General features: G+C 33.1%; 1 protein-coding gene across 1 annotated transcript in view; it reads right to left on the reverse strand.

Annotated features, from left to right (window-relative positions):
• The window catches only part of LOC143249956 (corticotropin-releasing factor-binding protein-like), a 150,629-nt gene that overhangs the window by 18,579 nt on the left and 104,954 nt on the right, over positions 1-27,096 (reverse strand). The window contains exons 6-7 of the mRNA XM_076500591.1: positions 21,945-22,053; positions 15,940-16,106 (exon numbers count right to left, since the gene is read on the reverse strand). Of these exons, the coding sequence (XP_076356706.1) occupies positions 15,949-16,106; positions 21,945-22,053 (267 nt within the window). The 3' untranslated portion in view covers positions 15,940-15,948. The remainder of the gene's footprint in view (positions 1-15,939; positions 16,107-21,944; positions 22,054-27,096) is intronic.

Here is a 27,096-nt window from a genome sequence, read left to right on the forward strand (position 1 = left end):
AGAGTCATACACTGGATAGCACAACCTTATTAGTGTTTGTAATGAGAGTCATACACTGGATAGCACAACCTTATTAGTGTTTGTAATGAGAGTCATACACTGGATAGCACAACCTTATTAGTGTTTGTAATGAGAGTCATACACTGGATAGCACAACCACACCTTATTAGTGTTTGTAATGAGAGTCATACACTGGATAGCACAACCTTATTAGTGTTTGTAATGAGAGTCATACACTGGATAGCACAACCTTATTAGTGTTTGTAATGAGAGTCATACACTGGATAGCACAACCTTATTAGTGTTTGTAATGAGAGTCATACACTGGATAGCACAACCTTATTAGTGTTTGTAATGAGAGTCATACACTGGATAGCACAACCTTATTAGTGTTTGTAATGAGAGTCATACACTGGATAGCACAACCTTATTAGTGTTTGTAATGAGAGTCAAACACTGGATAGCACAACATTATTAGTGTTTGTAATGAGAGTCATACACTGGATAGCACAACATTATTAGTGTTTGTAATGAGAGTCATACACTGGATAGCACAACATTATTAGTGTTTGTAATGAGAGTCATACACTGGATAGCACAACCTTATTAGTGTTTGTAATGAGAGTCATACACTGGATAGCACAACCTTATTAGTGTTTGTAATGAGAGTCATACACTGGATAGCACAACCTTATTAGTGTTTGTAATGAGAGTCATACACTGGATAGCACAACATTATTAGTGTTTGTAATGAGAGTCATACACTGGATAGCACAACCTTATTAGTGTTTGTAATGAGAGTCATACACTGGATAGCACAACCTTATTAGTGTTTGTAATGAGAGTCATACACTGGATAGCACAACCTTATTAGTGTTTGTAATGAGAGTCATACACTGGATAGCACAACCTTATTAGTGTTTGTAATGAGAGTCATACACTGGATAGCACAACCTTATTAGTGTTTGTAATGAGAGTCAAACACTGGATAGCACAACCTTATTAGTGTTTGTAATGAGAGTCATACACTGGATAGCACAACCTTATTAGTGTTTGTAATGAGAGTCATACACTGGATAGCACAACCTTATTAGTGTTTGTAATGAGAGTCATACACTGGATAGCACAACCTTATTAGTGTTTGTAATGAGAGTCATACACTGGATAGCACAACCTTATTAGTGTTTGTAATGAGAGTCATACACTGGATAGCACAACCTTATTAGTGTTTGTAATGAGAGTCATACACTGGATAGCACAACCTTATTAGTGTTTGTAATGAGAGTCATACACTGGATAGCACAACCTTATTAGTGTTTGTAATGAGAGTCATACACTGGATAGCACAACCTTATTAGTGTTTGTAATGAGAGTCATACACTGGATAGCACAACCTTATTAGTGTTTGTAATGAGAGTCATACACTGGATAGCACAACCTTATTAGTGTTTGTAATGAGAGTCATACACTGGATAGCACAACATTATTAGTGTTTGTAATGAGAGTCATACACTGGATAGCACAACCTTATTAGTGTTTGTAATGAGAGTCATACACTGGATAGCACAACCTTATTAGTGTTTGTAATGAGAGTCATACACTGGATAGCACAACCTTATTAGTGTTTGTAATGAGAGTCATACACTGGATAGCACAACCTTATTAGTGTTTGTAATGAGAGTCATACACTGGATAGCACAACCTTATTAGTGTTTGTAATGAGAGTCATACACTGGATAGCACAACCTTATTAGTGTTTGTAATGAGAGTCATACACTGGATAGCACAACATTATTAGTGTTTGTAATGAGAGTCATACACTGGATAGCACAACATTATTAGTGTTTGTAATGAGAGTCATACACTGGCACAACATTATTAGTGTTTGTAATGAGAGTCAAACAATAGCACAACATTATTAGTGTTTGTAATGAGAGTCATACACTGGATAGCACAACCTTATTAGTGTTTGTAATGAGAGTCATACACTGGATAGCACAACCTTATTAGTGTTTGTAATGAGAGTCATACACTGGATAGCACAACCTTATTAGTGTTTGTAATGAGAGTCATACACTGGATAGCACAACATATTAGTGTTTGTAATGAGAGTCATACACTGGATAGCACAACATTATTAGTGTTTGTAATGAGAGTCATACACTGGAGAGCACAACCTTATTAGTGTTTGTAATGAGAGTCAAACACTGGATAGCACAACCTTATTAGTGTTTGTAATGAGAGTCATACACTGGATAGCACAACCTTATTAGTGTTTGTAATGAGAGTCATACACTGGATAGCACAACCTTATTAGTGTTTGTAATGAGAGTCATACACTGGATAGCACAACCTTATTAGTGTTTGTAATGAGAGTCATACACTGGATAGCACAACCTTATTAGTGTTTGTAATGAGAGTCATACACTGGATAGCACAACCTTATTAGTGTTTGTAATGAGAGTCATACACTGGATAGCACAACCTTATTAGTGTTTGTAATGAGAGTCATACACTGGATAGCACAACCTTATTAGTGTTTGTAATGAGAGTCATACACTGGATAGCACAACCTTATTAGTGTTTGTAATGAGAGTCATACACTGGATAGCACAACCTTATTAGTGTTTGTAATGAGAGTCATACACTGGATAGCACAACCTTATTAGTGTTTGTAATGAGAGTCATACACTGGATAGCACAACCTTATTAGTGTTTGTAATGAGAGTCATACACTGGATAGCACAACCTTATTAGTGTTTGTAATGAGAGTCATACACTGGATAGCACAACCTTATTAGTGTTTGTAATGAGAGTCATACACTGGATAGCACAACCTTATTAGTGTTTGTAATGAGAGTCATACACTGGATAGCACAACCTTATTAGTGTTTGTAATGAGAGTCATACACTGGATAGCACAACCTTATTAGTGTTTGTAATGAGAGTCATACACTGGATAGCACAACATTATTAGTGTTTGTAATGAGAGTCATACACTGGATAGCACAACATTATTAGTGTTTGTAATGAGAGTCATACACTGGATAGCACAACCTTATTAGTGTTTGTAATGAGAGTCATACACTGGATAGCACAACCTTATTAGTGTTTGTAATGAGAGTCATACACTGGATAGCACAACCTTATTAGTGTTTGTAATGAGAGTCATACACTGGATAGCACAACCTTATTAGTGTTTGTAATGAGAGTCAAACACTGGATAGCACAACATTATTAGTGTTTGTAATGAGAGTCATACACTGGATAGCACAACCTTATTAGTGTTTGTAATGAGAGTCATACACTGGATAGCACAACCTTATTAGTGTTTGTAATGAGAGTCATACACTGGATAGCACAACCTTATTAGTGTTTGTAATGAGAGTCATACACTGGATAGCACAACCTTATTAGTGTTTGTAATGAGAGTCATACACTGGATAGCACAACATTATTAGTGTTTGTAATGAGAGTCATACACTGGATAGCACAACCTTATTAGTGTTTGTAATGAGAGTCATACACTGGATAGCACAACCTTATTAGTGTTTGTAATGAGAGTCATACACTGGATAGCACAACCTTATTAGTGTTTGTAATGAGAGTCATACACTGGATAGCACAACCTTATTAGTGTTTGTAATGAGAGTCATACACTGGATAGCACAACCTTATTAGTGTTTGTAATGAGAGTCATACACTGGATAGCACAACATTATTAGTGTTTGTAATGAGAGTCATACACTGGATAGCACAACCTTATTAGTGTTTGTAATGAGAGTCATACACTGGATAGCACAACCTTATTAGTGTTTGTAATGAGAGTCATACACTGGATAGCACAACCTTATTAGTGTTTGTAATGAGAGTCATACACTGGATAGCACAACCTTATTAGTGTTTGTAATGAGAGTCATACACTGGATAGCACAACCTTATTAGTGTTTGTAATGAGAGTCATACACTGGATAGCACAACCTTATTAGTGTTTGTAATGAGAGTCATACACTGGATAGCACAACCTTATTAGTGTTTGTAATGAGAGTCATACACTGGATAGCACAACCTTATTAGTGTTTGTAATGAGAGTCATACACTGGATAGCACAACCTTATTAGTGTTTGTAATGAGAGTCATACACTGGATAGCACAACCTTATTAGTGTTTGTAATGAGAGTCATACACTGGATAGCACAACCTTATTAGTGTTTGTAATGAGAGTCATACACTGGATAGCACAACATTATTAGTGTTTGTAATGAGAGTCATACACTGGATAGCACAACCTTATTAGTGTTTGTAATGAGAGTCATACACTGGATAGCACAACATTATTAGTGTTTGTAATGAGAGTCATACACTGGATAGCACAACCTTATTAGTGTTTGTAATGAGAGTCATACACTGGATAGCACAACCTTATTAGTGTTTGTAATGAGAGTCATACACTGGATAGCACAACCTTATTAGTGTTTGTAATGAGAGTCATACACTGGATAGCACAACCTTATTAGTGTTTGTAATGAGAGTCATACACTGGATAGCACAACCTTATTAGTGTTTGTAATGAGAGTCATACACTGGATAGCACAACCTTATTAGTGTTTGTAATGAGAGTCATACACTGGATAGCACAACCTTATTAGTGTTTGTAATGAGAGTCATACACTGGATAGCACAACCTTATTAGTGTTTGTAATGAGAGTCATACACTGGATAGCACAACCTTATTAGTGTTTGTAATGAGAGTCATACACTGGATAGCACAACCTTATTAGTGTTTGTAATGAGAGTCATACACTGGATAGCACAACCTTATTAGTGTTTGTAATGAGAGTCATACACTGGATAGCACAACCTTATTAGTGTTTGTAATGAGAGTCATACACTGGATAGCACAACCTTATTAGTGTTTGTAATGAGAGTCATACACTGGATAGCACAACCTTATTAGTGTTTGTAATGAGAGTCATACACTGGATAGCACAACCTTATTAGTGTTTGTAATGAGAGTCATACACTGGATAGCACAACCTTATTAGTGTTTGTAATGAGAGTCATACACTGGATAGCACAACCTTATTAGTGTTTGTAATGAGAGTCATACACTGGATAGCACAACCTTATTAGTGTTTGTAATGAGAGTCATACACTGGATAGCACAACCTTATTAGTGTTTGTAATGAGAGTCATACACTGGATAGCACAACCTTATTAGTGTTTGTAATGAGAGTCATACACTGGATAGCACAACATTATTAGTGTTTGTAATGAGAGTCATACACTGGATAGCACAACCTTATTAGTGTTTGTAATGAGAGTCATACACTGGATAGCACAACCTTATTAGTGTTTGTAATGAGAGTCATACACTGGATAGCACAACCTTATTAGTGTTTGTAATGAGAGTCATACACTGGATAGCACAACCTTATTAGTGTTTGTAATGAGAGTCATACACTGGATAGCACAACCTTATTAGTGTTTGTAATGAGAGTCATACACTGGATAGCACAACCTTATTAGTGTTTGTAATGAGAGTCATACACTGGATAGCACAACCTTATTAGTGTTTGTAATGAGAGTCATACACTGGATAGCACAACCTTATTAGTGTTTGTAATGAGAGTCATACACTGGATAGCACAACCTTATTAGTGTTTGTAATGAGAGTCATACACTGGATAGCACAACCTTATTAGTGTTTGTAATGAGAGTCATACACTGGATAGCACAACCTTATTAGTGTTTGTAATGAGAGTCATACACTGGATAGCACAACCTTATTAGTGTTTGTAATGAGAGTCATACACTGGATAGCACAACCTTATTAGTGTTTGTAATGAGAGTCATACACTGGATAGCACAACCTTATTAGTGTTTGTAATGAGAGTCATACACTGGATAGCACAACCTTATTAGTGTTTGTAATGAGAGTCATACACTGGATAGCACAACCTTATTAGTGTTTGTAATGAGAGTCATACACTGGATAGCACAACCTTATTAGTGTTTGTAATGAGAGTCATACACTGGATAGCACAACCTTATTAGTGTTTGTAATGAGAGTCATACACTGGATAGCACAACCTTATTAGTGTTTGTAATGAGAGTCATACACTGGATAGCACAACCTTATTAGTGTTTGTAATGAGAGTCATACACTGGATAGCACAACCTTATTAGTGTTTGTAATGAGAGTCATACACTGGATAGCACAACCTTATTAGTGTTTGTAATGAGAGTCATACACTGGATAGCACAACCTTATTAGTGTTTGTAATGAGAGTCATACACTGGATAGCACAACCTTATTAGTGTTTGTAATGAGAGTCATACACTGGATAGCACAACCTTATTAGTGTTTGTAATGAGAGTCATACACTGGATAGCACAACATTATTAGTGTTTGTAATGAGAGTCATACACTGGATAGCACAACATTATTAGTGTTTGTAATGAGAGTCATACACTGGATAGCACAACCTTATTAGTGTTTGTAATGAGAGTCATACACTGGATAGCACAACCTTATTAGTGTTTGTAATGAGAGTCATACACTGGATAGCACAACATTATTAGTGTTTGTAATGAGAGTCATACACTGGATAGCACAACCTTATTAGTGTTTGTAATGAGAGTCATACACTGGATAGCACAACCTTATTAGTGTTTGTAATGAGAGTCATACACTGGATAGCACAACCTTATTAGTGTTTGTAATGAGAGTCATACACTGGATAGCACAACCTTATTAGTGTTTGTAATGAGAGTCATACACTGGATAGCACAACCTTATTAGTGTTTGTAATGAGAGTCATACACTGGATAGCACAACCTTATTAGTGTTTGTAATGAGAGTCATACACTGGATAGCACAACCTTATTAGTGTTTGTAATGAGAGTCATACACTGGATAGCACAACCTTATTAGTGTTTGTAATGAGAGTCATACACTGGAGAGCACACACTTATTAGTGTTTGTAATGAGAGTCATACACTGGATAGCACAACCTTATTAGTGTTTGTAATGAGAGTCATACACTGGATAGCACAACCTTATTAGTGTTTGTAATGAGAGTCATACACTGGATAGCACAACCTTATTAGTGTTTGTAATGAGAGTCATACACTGGATAGCACAACCTTATTAGTGTTTGTAATGAGAGTCATACACTGGATAGCACAACCTTATTAGTGTTTGTAATGAGAGTCATACACTGGATAGCACAACCTTATTAGTGTTTGTAATGAGAGTCATACACTGGATAGCACAACCTTATTAGTGTTTGTAATGAGAGTCATACACTGGATAGCACAACCTTATTAGTGTTTGTAATGAGAGTCATACACTGGATAGCACAACCTTATTAGTGTTTGTAATGAGAGTCATACACTGGATAGCACAACCTTATTAGTGTTTGTAATGAGAGTCATACACTGGATAGCACAACCTTATTAGTGTTTGTAATGAGAGTCATACACTGGATAGCACAACCTTATTAGTGTTTGTAATGAGAGTCATACACTGGATAGCACAACCTTATTAGTGTTTGTAATGAGAGTCATACACTGGATAGCACAACATTATTAGTGTTTTATTAGTGTTTGTAATGAGAGTCAAACACTGGATAGCACAACCTTATTAGTGTTTGTAATGAGAGTCATACACTGGATAGCACAACCTTATTAGTGTTTGTAATGAGAGTCATACACTGGATAGCACAACCTTATTAGTGTTTGTAATGAGAGTCATACACTGGATAGCACAACCTTATTAGTGTTTGTAATGAGAGTCAAACACTGGATAGCACAACATTATTAGTGTTTGTAATGAGAGTCATACACTGGATAGCACAACCTTATTAGTGTTTGTAATGAGAGTCATACACTGGATAGCACAACCTTATTAGTGTTTGTAATGAGAGTCATACACTGGATAGCACAACCTTATTAGTGTTTGTAATGAGAGTCATACACTGGATAGCACAACCTTATTAGTGTTTGTAATGAGAGTCATACACTGGATAGCACAACCTTATTAGTGTTTGTAATGAGAGTCATACACTGGATAGCACAACCTTATTAGTGTTTGTAATGAGAGTCATACACTGGATAGCACAACCTTATTAGTGTTTGTAATGAGAGTCATACACAGGATAGCACAACCTTATTAGTGTTTGTAATGAGAGTCATACACTGGATAGCACAACCTTATTAGTGTTTGTAATGAGAGTCATACACTGGATAGCACAACCTTATTAGTGTTTGTAATGAGAGTCATACACTGGATAGCACAACCTTATTAGTGTTTGTAATGAGAGTCATACACTGGATAGCACAACCTTATTAGTGTTTGTAATGAGAGTCATACACTGGATAGCACAACCTTATTAGTGTTTGTAATGAGAGTCAAACACTGGATAGCACAACATTATTAGTGTTTGTAATGAGAGTCATACACTGGATAGCACAACCTTATTAGTGTTTGTAATGAGAGTCATACACTGGATAGCACAACCTTATTAGTGTTTGTAATGAGAGTCATACACTGGATAGCACAACATTATTAGTGTTTGTAATGAGAGTCATACACTGGATAGCACAACCTTATTAGTGTTTGTAATGAGAGTCATACACTGGATAGCACAACCTTATTAGTGTTTGTAATGAGAGTCATACACTGGATAGCACAACCTTATTAGTGTTTGTAATGAGAGTCATACACTGGATAGCACAACCTTATTAGTGTTTGTAATGAGAGTCATACACTGGATAGCACAACCTTATTAGTGTTTGTAATGAGAGTCATACACTGGATAGCACAACCTTATTAGTGTTTGTAATGAGAGTCATACACTGGATAGCACAACATTATTAGTGTTTGTAATGAGAGTCATACACTGGATAGCACAACATTATTAGTGTTTGTAATGAGAGTCATACACTGGATAGCACAACCTTATTAGTGTTTGTAATGAGAGTCATACACTGGATAGCACAACCTTATTAGTGTTTGTAATGAGAGTCATACACTGGATAGCACAACCTTATTAGTGTTTGTAATGAGAGTCATACACTGGATAGCACAACCTTATTAGTGTTTGTAATGAGAGTCATACACTGGATAGCACAACCTTATTAGTGTTTGTAATGAGAGTCATACACTGGATAGCACAACCTTATTAGTGTTTGTAATGAGAGTCATACACTGGATAGCACAACCTTATTAGTGTTTGTAATGAGAGTCATACACTGGATAGCACAACCTTATTAGTGTTTGTAATGAGAGTCATACACTGGATAGCACAACCTTATTAGTGTTTGTAATGAGAGTCATACACTGGATAGCACAACATTATTAGTGTTTGTAATGAGAGTCATACACTGGATAGCACAACCTTATTAGTGTTTGTAATGAGAGTCATACACTGGATAGCACAACCTTATTAGTGTTTGTAATGAGAGTCATACACTGGATAGCACAACCTTATTAGTGTTTGTAATGAGAGTCATACACTGGATAGCACAACATTATTAGTGTTTGTAATGAGAGTCATACACTGGATAGCACAACCTTATTAGTGTTTGTAATGAGAGTCATACACTGGATAGCACAACCTTATTAGTGTTTGTAATGAGAGTCATACACTGGATAGCACAACCTTATTAGTGTTTGTAATGAGAGTCATACACTGGATAGCACAACATTATTAGTGTTTGTAATGAGAGTCATACACTGGATAGCACAACCTTATTAGTGTTTGTAATGAGAGTCATACACTGGATAGCACAACCTTATTAGTGTTTGTAATGAGAGTCATACACTGGATAGCACAACCTTATTAGTGTTTGTAATGAGAGTCATACACTGGATAGCACAACCTTATTAGTGTTTGTAATGAGAGTCATACACTGGATAGCACAACCTTATTAGTGTTTGTAATGAGAGTCATACACTGGATAGCACAACATTATTAGTGTTTGTAATGAGAGTCATACACTGGATAGCACAACCTTATTAGTGTTTGTAATGAGAGTCATACACTGGATAGCACAACCTTATTAGTGTTTGTAATGAGAGTCATACACTGGATAGCACAACCTTATTAGTGTTTGTAATGAGAGTCATACACTGGATAGCACAACCTTATTAGTGTTTGTAATGAGAGTCATACACTGGATAGCACAACCTTATTAGTGTTTGTAATGAGAGTCATACACTGGATAGCACAACATTATTAGTGTTTGTAATGAGAGTCATACACTGGATAGCACAACATCATTAGTGTTTGTAATGACAGAAAAACATTGGATAGCACAACATTATTTGTGTTTGGAATGAGAGTCATACACTGGATAGCACAACCTTATTAGTATTTGTAATGAGGGTAATAATTTGGATAGCACAACATTATTTGTGTTTGTAATGAAGTCAAACACTGGATAGCACAACCTTATTAGTATTTGTAATGAGGATCATACACTGGATAGCACAACCTTATTAGTGTTTGTAATGAGAGTCAAACACAGGATAGCACAACCTTATTAGTGTTTGGAATGAGAGTCATACACTGGATAGCACAACCTTATTAGTGTTTGTAATGAGAGTCATACACTGGATAGCACAACATTATTAGTGTTTGTAATGAGAGTCAAACACAGGATAGCACAACATTATTAGTGTTTGTAATGAGAGTCATACACTGGATAGCACAACATTATTAGTGTTTGTAATGAGAGTCATACACTGGATAGCACAACCTTATTAGTGTTTGTAATGAGAGTCAAACACAGGATAGCACAACCTTAGTGTTTGTAATGAGAGTCATACACTGGATAGCACAACCTTATTAGTGTTTGTAATGAGAGTCATACACTGGATAGCACAACCTTATTAGTGTTTGTAATGAGAGTCAAACACTGGATAGCACAACCTTATTAGTGTTTGGAATGAGAGTCATACACTGGATAGCACAACCTTATTAGTGTTTGTAATGAGAGTCATACATTGGATAGCACAACCTTATTAGTGTTTGTAATGAGAGTCATACACAGGATAGCACAACCTTATTAGTGTTTGGAATGAGAGTCATACAGTGGATAGCACAACCTTATTAGTGTTTGTAATGAGAGTCATACACTGGATAGCACAACCTTATTAGTGTTTGTAATGAGAGTCATACACAGGATAGCACAACATTATTAGTGTTTGTAATGAGAGTCATACACTGGATAGCACAACCTTATTAGTGTTTGTAATGAGAGTCATACACTGGATAGCACAACCTTATTAGTGTTTGTAATGAGAGTCATACACTGGATAGCACAACCTTATTAGTGTTTGTAATGAGAGTCATACACTGGATAGCACAACCTTATTAGTGTTTGTAATGAGAGTCATACACTGGATAGCACAACCTTATTAGTGTTTGGAATGAGAGTCACACACTGGATAGCACAACCTTATTAGTGTTTGTAATGAGAGTCATACACTGGATAGCACAACCTTATTAGTGTTTGTAATGAGAGTCATACACTGGATAGCACAACCTTATTAGTGTTTGTAATGAGAGTCATACACTGGATAGCACAACCTTATTAGTGTTTGTAATGAGAGTCATACACTGGATAGCACAACCTTATTAGTGTTTGTAATGAGAGTCATACACTGGATAGCACAACCTTATTAGTGTTTGTAATGAGAGTCATACACTGGATAGCACAACCTTATTAGTGTTTGGAATGAGAGTCATACACTGGATAGCACAACCTTATTAGTGTTTGTAATGAGAGTCATACACTGGATAGCACAACCTTATTAGTGTTTGTAATGAGAGTCATACACTGGATAGCACAACCTTATTAGTGTTTGTAATGAGAGTCATACACTGGATAGCACAACCTTATTAGTGTTTGTAATGAGAGTCATACACTGGATAGCACAACATTATTAGTGTTTGTAATGAGAGTCATACACTGGATAGCACAACCTTATTAGTGTTTGTAATGAGAGTCATACACTGGATAGCACAACATTATTAGTGTTTGTAATGACAGTCATACACTGGATAGCACAACCTTATTAGTGTTTGTAATGAGAGTCATACACTGGATAGCACAACATTATTAGTGTTTGTAATGAGAGTCATACACTGGATAGCAAAACCTTATTAGTGTTTGTAATCACAGTCATACACTGGATAGCACAACCTTATTAGTGTTTGGAATGAGAGTCATACACTGGATAGCACAACATTATTAGTGTTTGTAATGAGAGTCATACACTGGAGAGCACAACCTTATTAGTGTTTGTAATGAGAGTCAAACACAACCTTATGGATAGCACAACACTTATTAGTGTTTGGAATGAGAGTCATACACTGGATAGCACAACCTTATTAGTGTTTGTAATGAGAGTCATACACTGGATAGCACAACATTATTAGTGTTTGTAATGAGAGTCATACACTGGATAGCACAACCTTATTAGTGTTTGTAATGAGAGTCATACACTGGATAGCACAACCTTATTAGTGTTTGTAATGAGAGTCATACACTGGATAGCACAACCTTATTAGTGTTTGTAATGAGAGTCATACACTGGATAGCACAACCTTATTAGTGTTTGTAATGAGAGTCATACACTGGATAGCACAACCTTATTAGTGTTTGTAATGAGAGTCATACACTGGATAGCACAACCTTATTAGTGTTTGTAATGAGAGTCATACACTGGATAGCACAACCTTATTAGTGTTTGTAATGAGAGTCATACACTGGATAGCACAACCTTATTAGTGTTTGTAATGAGAGTCATACACTGGATAGCACAACCTTATTAGTGTTTGTAATGAGAGTCATACACTGGATAGCACAACATTATTAGTGTTTGTAATGAGAGTCATACACTGGATAGCACAACCTTATTAGTGTTTGTAATGAGAGTCATACACTGGATAGCACAACCTTATTAGTGTTTGGAATGAGAGTCATACACTGGATAGCACAACATTATTAGTGTTTGTAATGAGAGTCATACACTGGATAGCACAACCTTATTAGTGTTTGTAATGAGAGTCATACACTGGATAGCACAACCTTATTAGTGTTTGTAATGAGAGTCATACACTGGATAGCACAACATTATTAGTGTTTGTAATGAGAGTCATACACTGGATAGCACAACCTTATTAGTGTTTGTAATGAGAGTCATACATTGAAAATTACAACACTATTAGTGTTTGTAATGAGAGTCATACGTTGGAAATCAACACTATTAGTGTTTGTAATGAATACGTAGCACAATTTATTACATTATTATAGCTTCGCACACGATATACACCTCACTATATTTTCGAATGATCAACTACGTATATTAATGAATGTGGGTCCAGATACTAAAATTACCTAGAAATAATATGTGTGGTACGTTCTTTTTCAGACTTTGGCGTACAAACAACGCTATCTTTCATTAATGTTGTAAAAAAGTGAAAAAGTTACCTAGAACTAAAATAAATGTTGCTATTTTAATCTTACATAACATACCTTCTGTTGTATAATATATTCATTTTAATCTTATATAATGTGTTTCATACCTTCTGTTGTATTATATATTCATTTTAATCTTATATAATGTGTTTCATACCTTCTGTTGTGTAATATATTCATTTTAATGTTATATAATGTGTTTCATACCTTCTGTTGTATTAAAATATTCATTTTAATCTTATATAATGTGTTTCATACGTTCTGTTGTATAATATATTCATTTTAATCTTATATAATGTGTTTCATACCTTCTGTTGTATAATATATTCATTTTAATCTTATATAATGTGTTTCATACCTTCAATTGTATAATATATTCATTTTAATCTTATATAATGTGTTTCATACCTTCTGTTGTATAATATATTCATGTTAATCTTATATAATGTGTTTCTTACCTTCTGTTTTATAATATATTCATTTTAATCTTATATAATGTGTTTCATACCTTCTGTTGTATAATATATTCATTTTAATCTTATATATGTGTTTCATACCTTCTGTTGTATAATATATTCATTTTAATCTTATATAAATTGTTTCATACCTTCTGTTGTATAATATATTCATTTTAATTTTATATAATGTGTTTCGTACCTTCTGTTGTATAATATATTCATTTTAATCTTATATAATGTGTTTCGTACCTTCTGTTGTATAATATATTCATTTTAATCTTATATAATGTGTTTCGTACCTTCTGTTGTATAATATATTCATTTTAATCTTATATAATGTGTTTTGTACCTTCTGTTGTATAATATATTCATTTTAATCTTATATAATGTGTTTCGTACCTTCTGTTGTATAATATATTCATTTTAATCTTATATAATGTGTTTCTGTACCTTCTGTTGTATAATATATTCATTTTAATCTTATATAATGTGTTTCGTACCTTCTGTTGTATAATATATTCATTTTAATCTTATATAATGTGTTTCGTACCTTCTGTTGTATAATATATTCATTTTAATCTTATATAATGTGTTTCGTACCTTCTGTTGTATAATATATTCATTTTAATCTTATATAATGTGTTTCGTACCTTCTGTTGTATAATATATTCATTTTAATCTTATATAATGTGTTTCGTACCTTCTGTTGTATAATATATTCATTTTAATCTTATATAATGTGTTTCGTACCTTCTGTTGTATAATATATTCATTTTAATCTTATATAATGTGTTTCGTACCTTCTGTTGTATAATATATTCATTTTAATCTTATATAATGTGTTTCGTACCTTCTGTTGTATAATATATTCATTTTAATCTTATATAATGTGTTTCGTACCTTCTGTTGTATAATATATTCATTTTAATCTTATATAATGTGTTTCGTACCTTCTGTTGTATAATATATTCATTTTAATCTTATATAATGTGTTTCGTACCTTCTGTTGTATAATATATTCATTTTAATCTTATATAATGTGTTTCATACCTTCTGTTGTTTAATATATTCATTTTAATATTATATAATGTGTTTCATACCTTCTGTTGTTTAATATATTCATTTTAATATTATATAATGTGTTTCATACCTTCTGTTGTTTAATATATTCATTTTAATATTATATAATGTGTTTCATACCTTCTGTTGTTTAATATATTCATTTTAATATTATATAATGTGTTTCATACCTTCTGTTGTATTATATATTCGTAAAGCATACACGTCTTGTACACATTCTAAGTCTTTTCTTTATATTGGACAAATAAAGCTAATATTTGTTATTAAAATTAACTTTATCTTGTAGATAAAGATTCCGTCACTAAACTTGGTTCAACGAGATTATTTTTAAACACAAAAGTAAACAAAGATTTACATTATTTCAAGTTATTGAACAAGCAGAGAAATATTAACTTCCATAAATTATTGAACAAGCAGAGAAATATTAACTTCCATAAGTTATTGAACAAGCAAAGAAGTATTAACTTCCATAAGTTATTGAACAATCAGAGAAATATTACCTTCCATAAGTTATTGAACAGAGAAATATTAACTTCCATAAGTTATTGAACAATCAGAGAAATATTAACTTCCATAAGTTATTGAACAATCAGAGAAATATTAACTTCCATAAGTTACTGAACAATCAGAGAAATATTAACTTCCATAAGTTATTGAACAAGCAGAGAAATATTAACTTCCATAAGTTATTGAACAAGCAGAGAAATATTAATTTCCATAAGTTATTGAACAAACAGAGAAATATTAACTCACATAAGTTAAACAACGAACAGATAAACTAATGTCTCCTGGTTTTTTATTGTCTAAAGTTTACAGGAAATTAATTTGATTTATTTTCGTTTACTTCAATTTGCGCATGCCTTATTTTTATTCCGACATGAGTGATTACAAAAATAAATAAACCTACTTTTTATCTTTAGATAGTTTCGAAAGGACAGATGAGAGTTGGAGTGTGGGTAGAAAGGTGTTCTTCGTTCAAACCTTCAAAACTAATGGTCACTGAATTCTCATATTGCCCGCTTGATACCAGACGTATTGCTGTGCTGCTACAAGCCACATCAATAACGTCTTTACCTGAAAATCAATGGTTAATGTCTCCACAGTCAAGACCCAGTAGATATGGCATAACATAAATTTACGTAGAATCGAACATTTCACTTATAGTTTGTGAGTGTGAGTCACAGAGTTCTTGGAAGTGGATGATAGAAACATATTAACAAATATAGTGCATCAGTAAAAAAACAAACATAAGAAACAATTATTCATGATTGACAGAACACGATAATAGTTTGGATTATTACAGATATTAGGTACTACACACCGCTGTGTGTATATGTTATTTTTATAAGTATGTTCTCTACACAGGTACTACTGTACCTACTTTCTGTGTTATAGATCCTCTAATGTCAATGGTCATTGACGATTGAATATAATAAAAAATAGGATTTCCTCTTTAATTTTTATAAAACAAGTAAAAGTCTTGTGCGAATCTTACAATTTACTTTAGTATATCCATAAGGCCCCCTCAGTGGCACAGCGGTATGTCTGCGGACTTACACACTAAAACCCGGGTTTCAATACCCGTTTTGGGCAGATCACAGATAGCCCATTGTGTAGCTTTGTGCTTAATTCAAAACAAACAATGTCCTTAAGTGATAACACTGAAATTATTAGTTTGAACCTGATAATTCAAACTTTAGATATGTAGCTAAAAAGCATAACTTTGTTGTACATAAGGTCTAAGGGAGTCGGAACATAACGCTATAATCAATACATAGCCTTAATTCAAATAGTCAGTTCTGTTTTGTTGCAAGATACACTATATGATCAAATGAAGCCATAGTCACTAGTAAAATAACTCTATGATCATATTATTAAACCAGATGTTGTAGTTGGTCCAGTTTTATAATGTCTGAGTAGTTTCTTTATCAACCAGATGTAGTAGTTGGTCCAGTTTTATAATATGTGAGTAGTGTTTTATCAACCAGATGTAGTAGTTGGTCCAGTTTTATAATGTCTGAGTAGTTTGTTTATCAAACCTTTGTGCTTCTGCTTTTAAAGTGGTTTTTGCTTAAATGCATGAAATAATAAAACAATAGCTAACGTACAATGTATTCACATTTCTCACTATAACAAGGTAATAATGTTATATAGATATAGACATGTGTTCTGCCTGTTAAAATGAAAAACTTGAAAGTATCAACATCAATAGATGCTTATTAGTAGAGTCTGAGTTTTCATGATCTCACAAGTTAAAGAACGTTAATGTCTTATAACATATTCTAACTTCTTCCAGTAAAATACTCGAAGCATTTTTCGAAAAGTAGCAACTACTCAAAAATTGTGCGCATCTTTTTGTGAACCATTATTTATGTGATCAGTTTTTAAGATAATGTTTGTGAACTATTATTTATGTGATCAGTTTTTAAAATACTTTTTGTGAACTATTATTTATGTGGTCAGTTTTAAGATAATTTTTGTGAACTATTATTTCTGTGATCAGTTCTAAAATGATTTTTGTGAACTATTATTTATGTGATCAGTTTTTAAGATAATGTTTGTCACCTATTAATCAATGATGTCGATAAAACCCACTTGTAGAGAAATATATATGTAAAAACGGCTCGTTTGGGTTGAGAAAATATTTTACATAGAAAAGCGAACAACGTTTCGACCTTCTTCGGTCATCGTCAGGTTCACAAAGAAAGAGGTAACTGACCGGAACTGACCACATGTTTGAAAGGGGTTGTGTAACTGAGTGTCGGAATGTAGAGGGCAGTATTAGATGTTTGAATATACAATTTTATTTTATTTTATTATATTAATATAGGTATAAAGGCGTTCCTTTATATTGGTTTATTTTGGGTTTAATTGGTTGTATAAGTAAGGCTTCTTTAATTTTGCGTTTGTTTATGTTTGTTTCTTTATTTAGTATTTGAGTGTTTTCTATGGTTATGTTGTGTTTATTTGACTTGCAGTGTTCGAAAACGTGTGAAGGTGACTTTTTATGTTCTTTGAATCTGGTTTACATTTTCTACTTGTTTCTCAATATAGAAGTCGTGGCAGTTATCACATTGTATTTTGTAAATAATGTTGGTGTGGTGTTTGTCAGTGTATTTTTTACATAGTATAGACCTCAGTTTTGTGCCTGGTTTTTGAATAAATTTGGTATTAACTGGAATGTCATATTTTGTTACTAGTTTTTACCAAATGTTGGTTATTTGTTTGCTGATGTCAGGAATATATGGTATACAGCAGTATATGGTTTCGTGATTTTTTGATTCGTGAGATATATTTACTTTAGTTGGTTGATTTTGCTTTCTGTCTAGGTGGGTGCGTATAATGTTTTCTACGGTTTGTGGAGGAAACTTATTGATGTTGATGAAGTATTGTTTTATTTTGTCTAATTCATCGTTAATTTTATCTGGTGAGCATAGTTTTATGGCTGTGTTTATTTGGTTTCTTAGTATGTTGAGTTTTTGTTTTGTTTCATGTGCTGAGTCCCAAGGAATGTATAGTCCAGTATGGGTGATTTTTCGGTGGATTTCTGTTGGGAATTGTGTGTCAGTTCTTGTAATGTAACTTAATCATAAAGCCTTAATGGCCAGTTTCGATGTTATATCCCTCTTTACAGAAGTTCCAACCACTGAAGCCTGCAAGATAGCCTTAGAACTCTATATCCGAGACCCTAACCCAACTATAGACATTCCCAGTAACCAGTTAGCAACCCTCATAGAATTCACCACGATAAAGACAAACTTCATGTTCAACAACCAAAACTATATAGAAACAAATGGCCTAAGCATGGGCAACCCAGTATTACCAGTTCTAGCCAATATTTTTATGACACAAGTTGAAACACAAGCAATTAACACAGCATTACATCCACCACTATACTGGTACAGATATGTAGATGACACGGTTGCGGGATTCAAATCTACAGAACACATACTTAATTTTTTCAATCACATTAACTCAATACATCCCAACATTAACTTCACATGTGAACAGGAAGAAAGCAATCAAATATCATTTCTTAACCTCAAAATTACAAGAACCGACACACAATTCAAAACAGAAATCCACCGAAAAATCACCCATACTGGACTATACATTCCTTGGGACTCAGCACATGAAACAAAACAAAAACTCAACATACTAAGAAACCAAATAAACACTGCCATAAAACTATGCTCACCAGATAAAATTAACGATGAATTAGACAAAATAAAACAATACTTCATCAACATCAATAAGTTTCCACCAAAAACCGTAGAAAACATTATACGCACCCACCTAGACAGAAAGCAAAATCAACCAACTAAAGTAAATATATCTCACGAATCAAAAAATCACGAAACCATATACTGCTGTATACCATATATTCCTGACATCAGCAAACAAATAACCAACATTTGGTAAAACTAGTAACAAAATATGACATTCCAGTTAATACCAAATTTATTCAAAACCAGGCACAAAACTGAGGTCTATACTATGTAAAACTACACTGACAAACACCACACCAACATTATTTACAAAATACAATGTGATAACTGCCACGACTTCTATATTGGAGAAACAAGTAGAAAATGGAAACCAGATTCAAAGAACATAAAAGTCACCTTCACACGTTTTCGAACACTGCAAGTCAAATAAACACAACATAACCATAGAAAACACTCAAATACTAAATAAAGAAACAAACATAAACAAACGCAAAATTAAAGAAGCCTTACTTATACAACAACTTAAACCCAAAATAAACCAATATAAAGGAACGCCTTTATACCTATATTAATATAATAAAATAAATAAAATTATATATTCAAACATCTAATACCGCCCTCTACATTCCGACACTCAGTTACACAACCCCTTTCAAACATGTGGTCAGCTTCCGGTCAGTTACCTCTTTCTTTGTGAACCTGACGATGACCGAAGAAGGTCGAAACGTTGTTCGCTCTTCTATGTAAAATATTTTCTCAATCCAAACGAGCCGTTTTTGCATATATATTTGTGAACTATTTTTTATGTGATCAGTTTTTAAGATTATTTTTGTGAACTATTTTTTATGTGATCAGTTTTTAAGATAATTTTTGTGAACTATTTTTTATGTGATCAGTTTTTAAGATAATTTTTGTGAACTATTATTTTTGTGATCAATTTTAAGATAATGTTTGTGAACTATTATTTATGTGATCAGTTTTAAGATAATTTTTGTGAACTATTACTTATGTGATTAGTTTTTAAGATAATTCGTGCAGCCAATCGTCATAACTGTTTTTGGTTTCTGGACTGTGGAACAAAATGTAGAATTTCAGAAATCTAAACAAGCGTCATTCTTTCAAATCATACTCTAAGTGTCCGGGTCAACTCTGATGTAGTTTTGTGTACTAAACACTTTGAACCCTCTCAATCTCCAAGTTGGAAGCTTCAAAATAATATATAAACGTAAATGTTTATTTTAAACAATCCAGGTTGCACACGGAGGCATAGTTTTTAACTTATGTGATTACACAGAATGGTTTCTTAAATGTTTCTTAATAAATAACTTGATCAGACTTAAAAACACCATAATTGTGTTTGTAGGTGAAGATAATACAATATGTAAGCTTTCAACTTGTTTTGTGAAATTAAAAAAATAATGTAATCACAAATAAAAATGAAATGACTAAACATTCAACTCCACTTTCTGAAATGTTGAAAAATAGTACAATATTAATCTCGTACGTTGGTCCTTAACAATAAGTTAGGAATTGTTTGTTTGTTTTTTAAATTTGCGCAAAGCTACACGAGGGTTATGTGCGCTAGCTGTCCCTAATTTTGCAGTGTAAGACAAGAGGGAAGGCAGCTAGTCATCACCACCCATCGTCAACTCTTTGGCTACTCTTTTACCAACGAAGAGTGGGATTGACCGTCACATTATAACGTTCTCACAACTGAAAAGGCGAGCATGTTTGGTGTGACGAGGATTCGAACCCGCTACTCGCAGATTACGAGTCAAACGCCTTAACCCACCTGGCCATGGCGGTCCGTAGTTAGGAATTTTCCAGATCTATAATTCACTTCACTGCTTAGGCTACGTACTTTCAACGTGCGTAAAATACTTTACAAACCAATTATTTTAGCATTAGATACAAAAAAAAAATAATGAGACGCGTCTAGTGCACAGAAAAAATATTAAAGAACAATAGTTGTTTTAATAATAGTTATTTTAATAGTTATTTTATAATAGTTATTTTAATAATAGTTATTTTAATAATAATTATTTTAATAGTTATGTTAATAATAGTTATCTCTTTTCTTCAGCTCTTAGATTAATTCCTATTTTAATAACGTAGGTTTTCGTTCTTTTATTTATAAATAAAAACATTTTTACTAACACACCAAAGTGACAAAATATAGTTTAAAACTCAATAATAACTCAATTTAATATAACCCAATTGTTAAAAATGTTTCGACAGTAATCAGTTTCAATGTCTGTAGTGTGTTTTTATTAAATATATTTACAACATTAAGTGTGGTATTATACGTGTAGCTGTGATCACATAACCTATGCGTCATAGGACACTTATCTGTTTTTCAATATATAGCAGATTTTAGACAGTGCACAACAATAGTAAAATATACATTTCATGAAAGATAAAGTATAACTTGTATTTCGTTGACGATATTTAGTCACCTGATTAAAATAATTAGAATAATTTATATTTAATGAAGAACACTCTCAGCACAATGATAATAAATTAGGTTTAACTTCATTATCAGTTGATACAAATATAAGCTTTCATGATTTCGACCTATCAGTAAATCATTATTTATATTATTATAAAACGTATTCTATGAATACATTTTATGTAAAAAAATTTACTTAATATTTTCCTACTTCATATTAGGTTATAAACCTACTTGGTGTAGACAAAGTTCCGCACAAATCAGTTGCTGTCATCATAAACTCTGGATCAAGACCGAATCCACCTTTGATCTCCACGAAGTCACTGATTCCTCTCTTGGAACACTGACAAAAGAAAGCAAAACAAAACATACACACAAAATCAAAACAGTGTATCCGAGCTATCAGGAAATGCAGATACGTGTTGGACTCTCCAGTAAACTAATTATTGTATTCAAAGATCTTATGTGCTACTGACCACTACATTTATAATTTTAAGGTTATATCAACTACAATGACCACAAAAATAATACATCGCTTCTAATAATTCATAGATTACATTCATTATTTTTATAAAAACCCATTACAGAATAAAGTAAAATAAGGTTTTCTGTATTAAAGCGACGCATGGTGTCTAAATCATTATTGACTTCTCATACTATATTACTCTTACATCTAATACTTAACAAATATCTTTTAGTATTTGGGGTTAAATATCAGTAGTAGTAGTTGCACACCAATGTGAAGTGCGTAATGGTTAGGTAGAAGTGTGTGATGTTTGGGTAGCAATGTGTAACGGTTGGGTATCAAAATGTTTGTATGTTGATTTTTTCATTAGGTAGCACTGTGTAATGGTTGGGAAGCAATGTGTTACCGCTAGGTAGCAGTGTGGATAGTTTTTGCATACATATGACTAGTGTCTCAATCACCACTACATTTTATTTATTACTGCAGTTCACAATAAAAGAAGAGTTTTTTACATTTACTTTAAACCGTGTTAAAACTGTTAACAAAATGCTTTGAAAGGAACATGCAACAAACACAAAAACAAACACAGCCACAAAACTATGTTCATCCGATAAAATTAACGATGAAACCAACAAAATAAAACAACACTTCATCAACATCAACAAATTTCCTCAAAAAACCGTGGGAAAAATTATACGCACACACCGAGAACAACAAACAAACAACAATAAATCCCAAGATACAACAAACTACAAAACCGTTATACTGCTGTATACCATATGTTCCCGACATCAGCGAAAAAATAACCAACATTTGTAAAATACTTATAACAAAACACAACATTCCAGTAAACACTAAATGTATTCAAAAACGAGGTACAAAACTAGGGTCCTTATTATGTAAAAAACTACGCTGTCAAACACAACATCAACATTATAAAATACAATGTAACAACTGCCACGACTTCTGTATCGGAGAAACAAGACGAAAAATGGAACCCATATTCAAAGAACATAAAAAAAACACAACTGTACGTTTTAGAACATTACAAATCAAATAAATATAACGTAACATAAGAAAACACACATACTAAGTAGGGAAATAAATATAAACAAACGCAAAATTAAAGAAGCCCTACTTATACAACAACTAAAATCAAAATTAAACTAATATAAAGGAACAACTTTATATCTATGCTAATCGCCCGGAATGGTCAGGTAGTTAAGGCGCTCGACTCCTACTCTGAGGGTCGCGGGTTCAAATCCCCCTTATACCAAACATGCTCGCCCTTTTAGTCGTGAGGGCTTTATAATGTGACTATCAATCCTACTGTTTGTTGGTGAAAGAGTAGCTCAAAAGTTGGTAGTGGGTGGTGATGACTAGCTGCCTTCCATCTAGTCTTACACGGGTAAATTAGAGACGGCTAGCGCAGATAGCCCTCATGTAGCTTTGCACGAAATTCATAGAACAAGCATACAAACCTATACTAATTAACAATGTAACTGCAACGATTTTTACAATCCCGTACACGTTTATACTCTCGTCCGGCAACGCTCAATTGCAAATTCTTTCTTTTTTAACATGAATATGACCTACCAAGGTCGAAACGTTGTTCTCTACTTTCTTTTAATAACATTTTAATACCCATACCAATTATCTTGAAATACACTGTCTGATATTTGTTGGGAAACCGGTTTGGAACTAAAGTTCTACAGAGCAAAACTTTCCAGTTGCTTAAAACAATAACATTTTTGAATAACTTCATTGTACATTATATGAAATTAATGGACCAATTTTAACTGTAAAACATACGTGTATACGTTTTGGATTCGTAACATAATAGTTATTATTACGTTTTGGATTCGTAACATAATAGTTATTATTACGTTTTGGATTCGTAACATAATAGTTATTATTACGTTTTGGATTCGTAACATAATAGTTATTATTTCGTTTTGGATTCGTTACATATTATTTCAGGTTTTAGTATTTATTTCCGATGCTACTTCTATTGATTTTATCAATATTATAAATAACGTACACGTGCGGATCTTATGATGGTTGAATTCCGTTGATTGCTGTATGATCCAGAAAAAAATAGAACCACATTATATATATGTGATCTGATATCATTAACACATCTTCACATCTGTTTGGATGACTTAAGCTAGTTCAAACCATGTAATATAATTACATGGACATTCAGTGTTAATAAGTTATTTTTTCTTGAGCCGAGTTTTAAACGTTGGAATTGGAGGAAAGACAACAATAATGTGAAGCAAAGACTCATAGTGGTATTAGGGTATATGACAATCATTATGTAAAGCAATGACTCCTATTAAAACTAGGGTAAAGAACAACCATCAGGTGAATAAATGTCTCATAACACTCAGATATACTTTGTTAAGTGTGGTGCTTGGACTTGAAACCCAGTTAATAGTTATGGGGTGCTTTGGTTTTACACTTGGTACTGTTCTCAAAAAGACCTGTTAATTAAGACATGTAAAGATGACTGATGGAAAGTTTAGTAAAAATAAATCCAGTTTATGGTTTACGTTAAACCCTAAAATCATTCTTTACTAGAGTTTTATGTATAAAGAATCATATTCCATGATTAGTGCATTTTTATTTAAATAAACTTGCAACACAATAATGTAATTAGATAAATGCAAGTTTGAAATGTATTGTACATTAAAACTATATATGATATTATGAAATATATCTTGAAATCAAATATTATATGTAAGTCCATTTCCTTGCAGACAATAAATGTAAGATTACAAAGCTATTTATACCTAAATAATATTTGACAAAAGTTAATTTTACATCTTGACTTAACAGATGTATTACCCACTTTTTCATTTGTTGAATATCTTTACCGATTTCTATTTGCCTATTAAAACATATCTATTTTGGCCCTCTTCTCATACTTTAGTAGCGGATAGTTTTACAATTTTTGTATCGTACTGAACATATTTGTTGGTAATGGTGAAGGTAGAGAGTTAATAAGCTAATAATGTATAGCTATCCTCTTTAATGTAATTAATATGTTTTATTAACTGGTGTTTTTTCTAAGTCGCTGGAGCCATTTTTACAAACACCAAATTAAGGAACTTAATTTCGTGAACCGGGTTTTGGTAAGTATATAATCAGTAACGAATTTTTCTTTAAAAAAATAGAAATAGCATCGAACTTCTGTAAAAAAAACTACAACATATTTGATAGATCATCTATAGCATGCCACGTGCTTACCACGTCATAATTCTTAAAACTAGTGTCACTAACGTATACCGTTCTTACCAAAGTCTGTGGGCCTACTTCTGGCATTGTTGGTTTTTATTAAGTACAAAGCTACACATCTGTGCTCTATCCATCCGTTTTCTAACAGTATAAATCCCCAGACATACTGCTGTGGATGGATGGGGAGTCCTTCTGAGGTAATTATAGGGAGAAATCAATTATTCTTAACAAGTTTGGTGATATAGTGTAGCTCATGTAGTGATTGATAGAGGTATTTATTTCATCGAATTTCTTTATGGTGGGTTTTTATAGAGAACAACATGTCAATTTGTGTAGCTCACGCTTTAATTTATAACCATCTGAAACCATCTTAGTGACCTGGAAGTTGCTTGAAAGAATTTGTGCTATTTCGTTTAGTCGTCAAACTGATTAGTTTTCTATGAATTAGCTAAAGTACTTAGCGATCATGTTGGAAGGTGTTTCTAAGATGTAACTGTAAGTTACAACACTCCTCCCTTATAAAAGATTGGTTTTCTTTCGTGTTACATGATTTCATATATTATGACAATCATGCCGCTTTAGAAGTTTCTTGAAAGTTGCATAACAGAAATACCAAAGGACATGCCGCGAATACAATAAATAAAACATCATTCGTTCCGTTCACTAACCTTAAAAATACGAACGTCCGAGCTTTGATGAACGGTCGACATCAAATCTGGTAAATTTACCATTTCAAGATTTAAAAAACAATCATGAAGCAAGAGTTGCTTTCGTTTTTACACCGCTTCAACCTCTTGGGAAATGAACAGATTACATAACATACAGTGAGAACAAACGACTTATATTTGTAATATTATCAATAACTTTAGATTTTAAACTTAGAGGAAAATTATGTTATTGGATGCTTAACTTAAGAAATAAAAAACAAACATATGTTACTGGTTGTAATAAGTAAGAAAGCAAAACCAGAAAAACCTTACTCGATGTTATATTTAAGATATAAAAAATACAAATGTTACTAGTTGTTTTGTGTAAGAATTAAAAAAAAACATAAATATGTTTCCAGTTGTTATATGGAAAATATCACTGATATTCTACATGAGAAATAAAAAAGAACACAAATGTTGCTGGTTATTATATATAAAAAATAAAAAAACAGAAAATGTTACTGGCTGGTATATGTAAGAAATGAAAAATAGAAAATGTTATTGGGTGTTTCATACAAAAATAATAAAAAACATAAAAAATGTTACTGTTGTTGTATGTAAAAAATCCATAAAAATCAAAGAAAAACTAAATATAATAATATTACTGGTTTCTTAATGTAAGAAATAAACAAACAAAAATATTACTGGCTGGTATATGTGATTAATAATAAAACACTGAAAATATGACTAGTTGTTATATGTAAGAAATAGGCCCGGCATGGCCGAGCGTGTAAAGGCGTGCGACTTGTAATCCGAGTGTCGCAGGTTCGCATCCCAGTCGCGCTAAACATGTTCGCCCTTTTATCCGTGGGGACGTTATAAGTGACGGTCAATCCCACTATTAGTTGGTAAACGAGTAGCCCAAGAATTGGCGGTGGATGGTGATGACTAGCTGCCTTCCCTCTAGTCATACACTGCTAAATTAGGGACGGCTAAGGTTTATCCTCCTGGTTAGGGGTTGTGCAGTTGGCTA

The sequence above is a fragment of the Tachypleus tridentatus genome, chromosome 4, assembly GCF_004210375.1.
Source record: "Tachypleus tridentatus isolate NWPU-2018 chromosome 4, ASM421037v1, whole genome shotgun sequence".
NCBI lineage: Eukaryota > Metazoa > Arthropoda > Merostomata > Xiphosura > Limulidae > Tachypleus > Tachypleus tridentatus.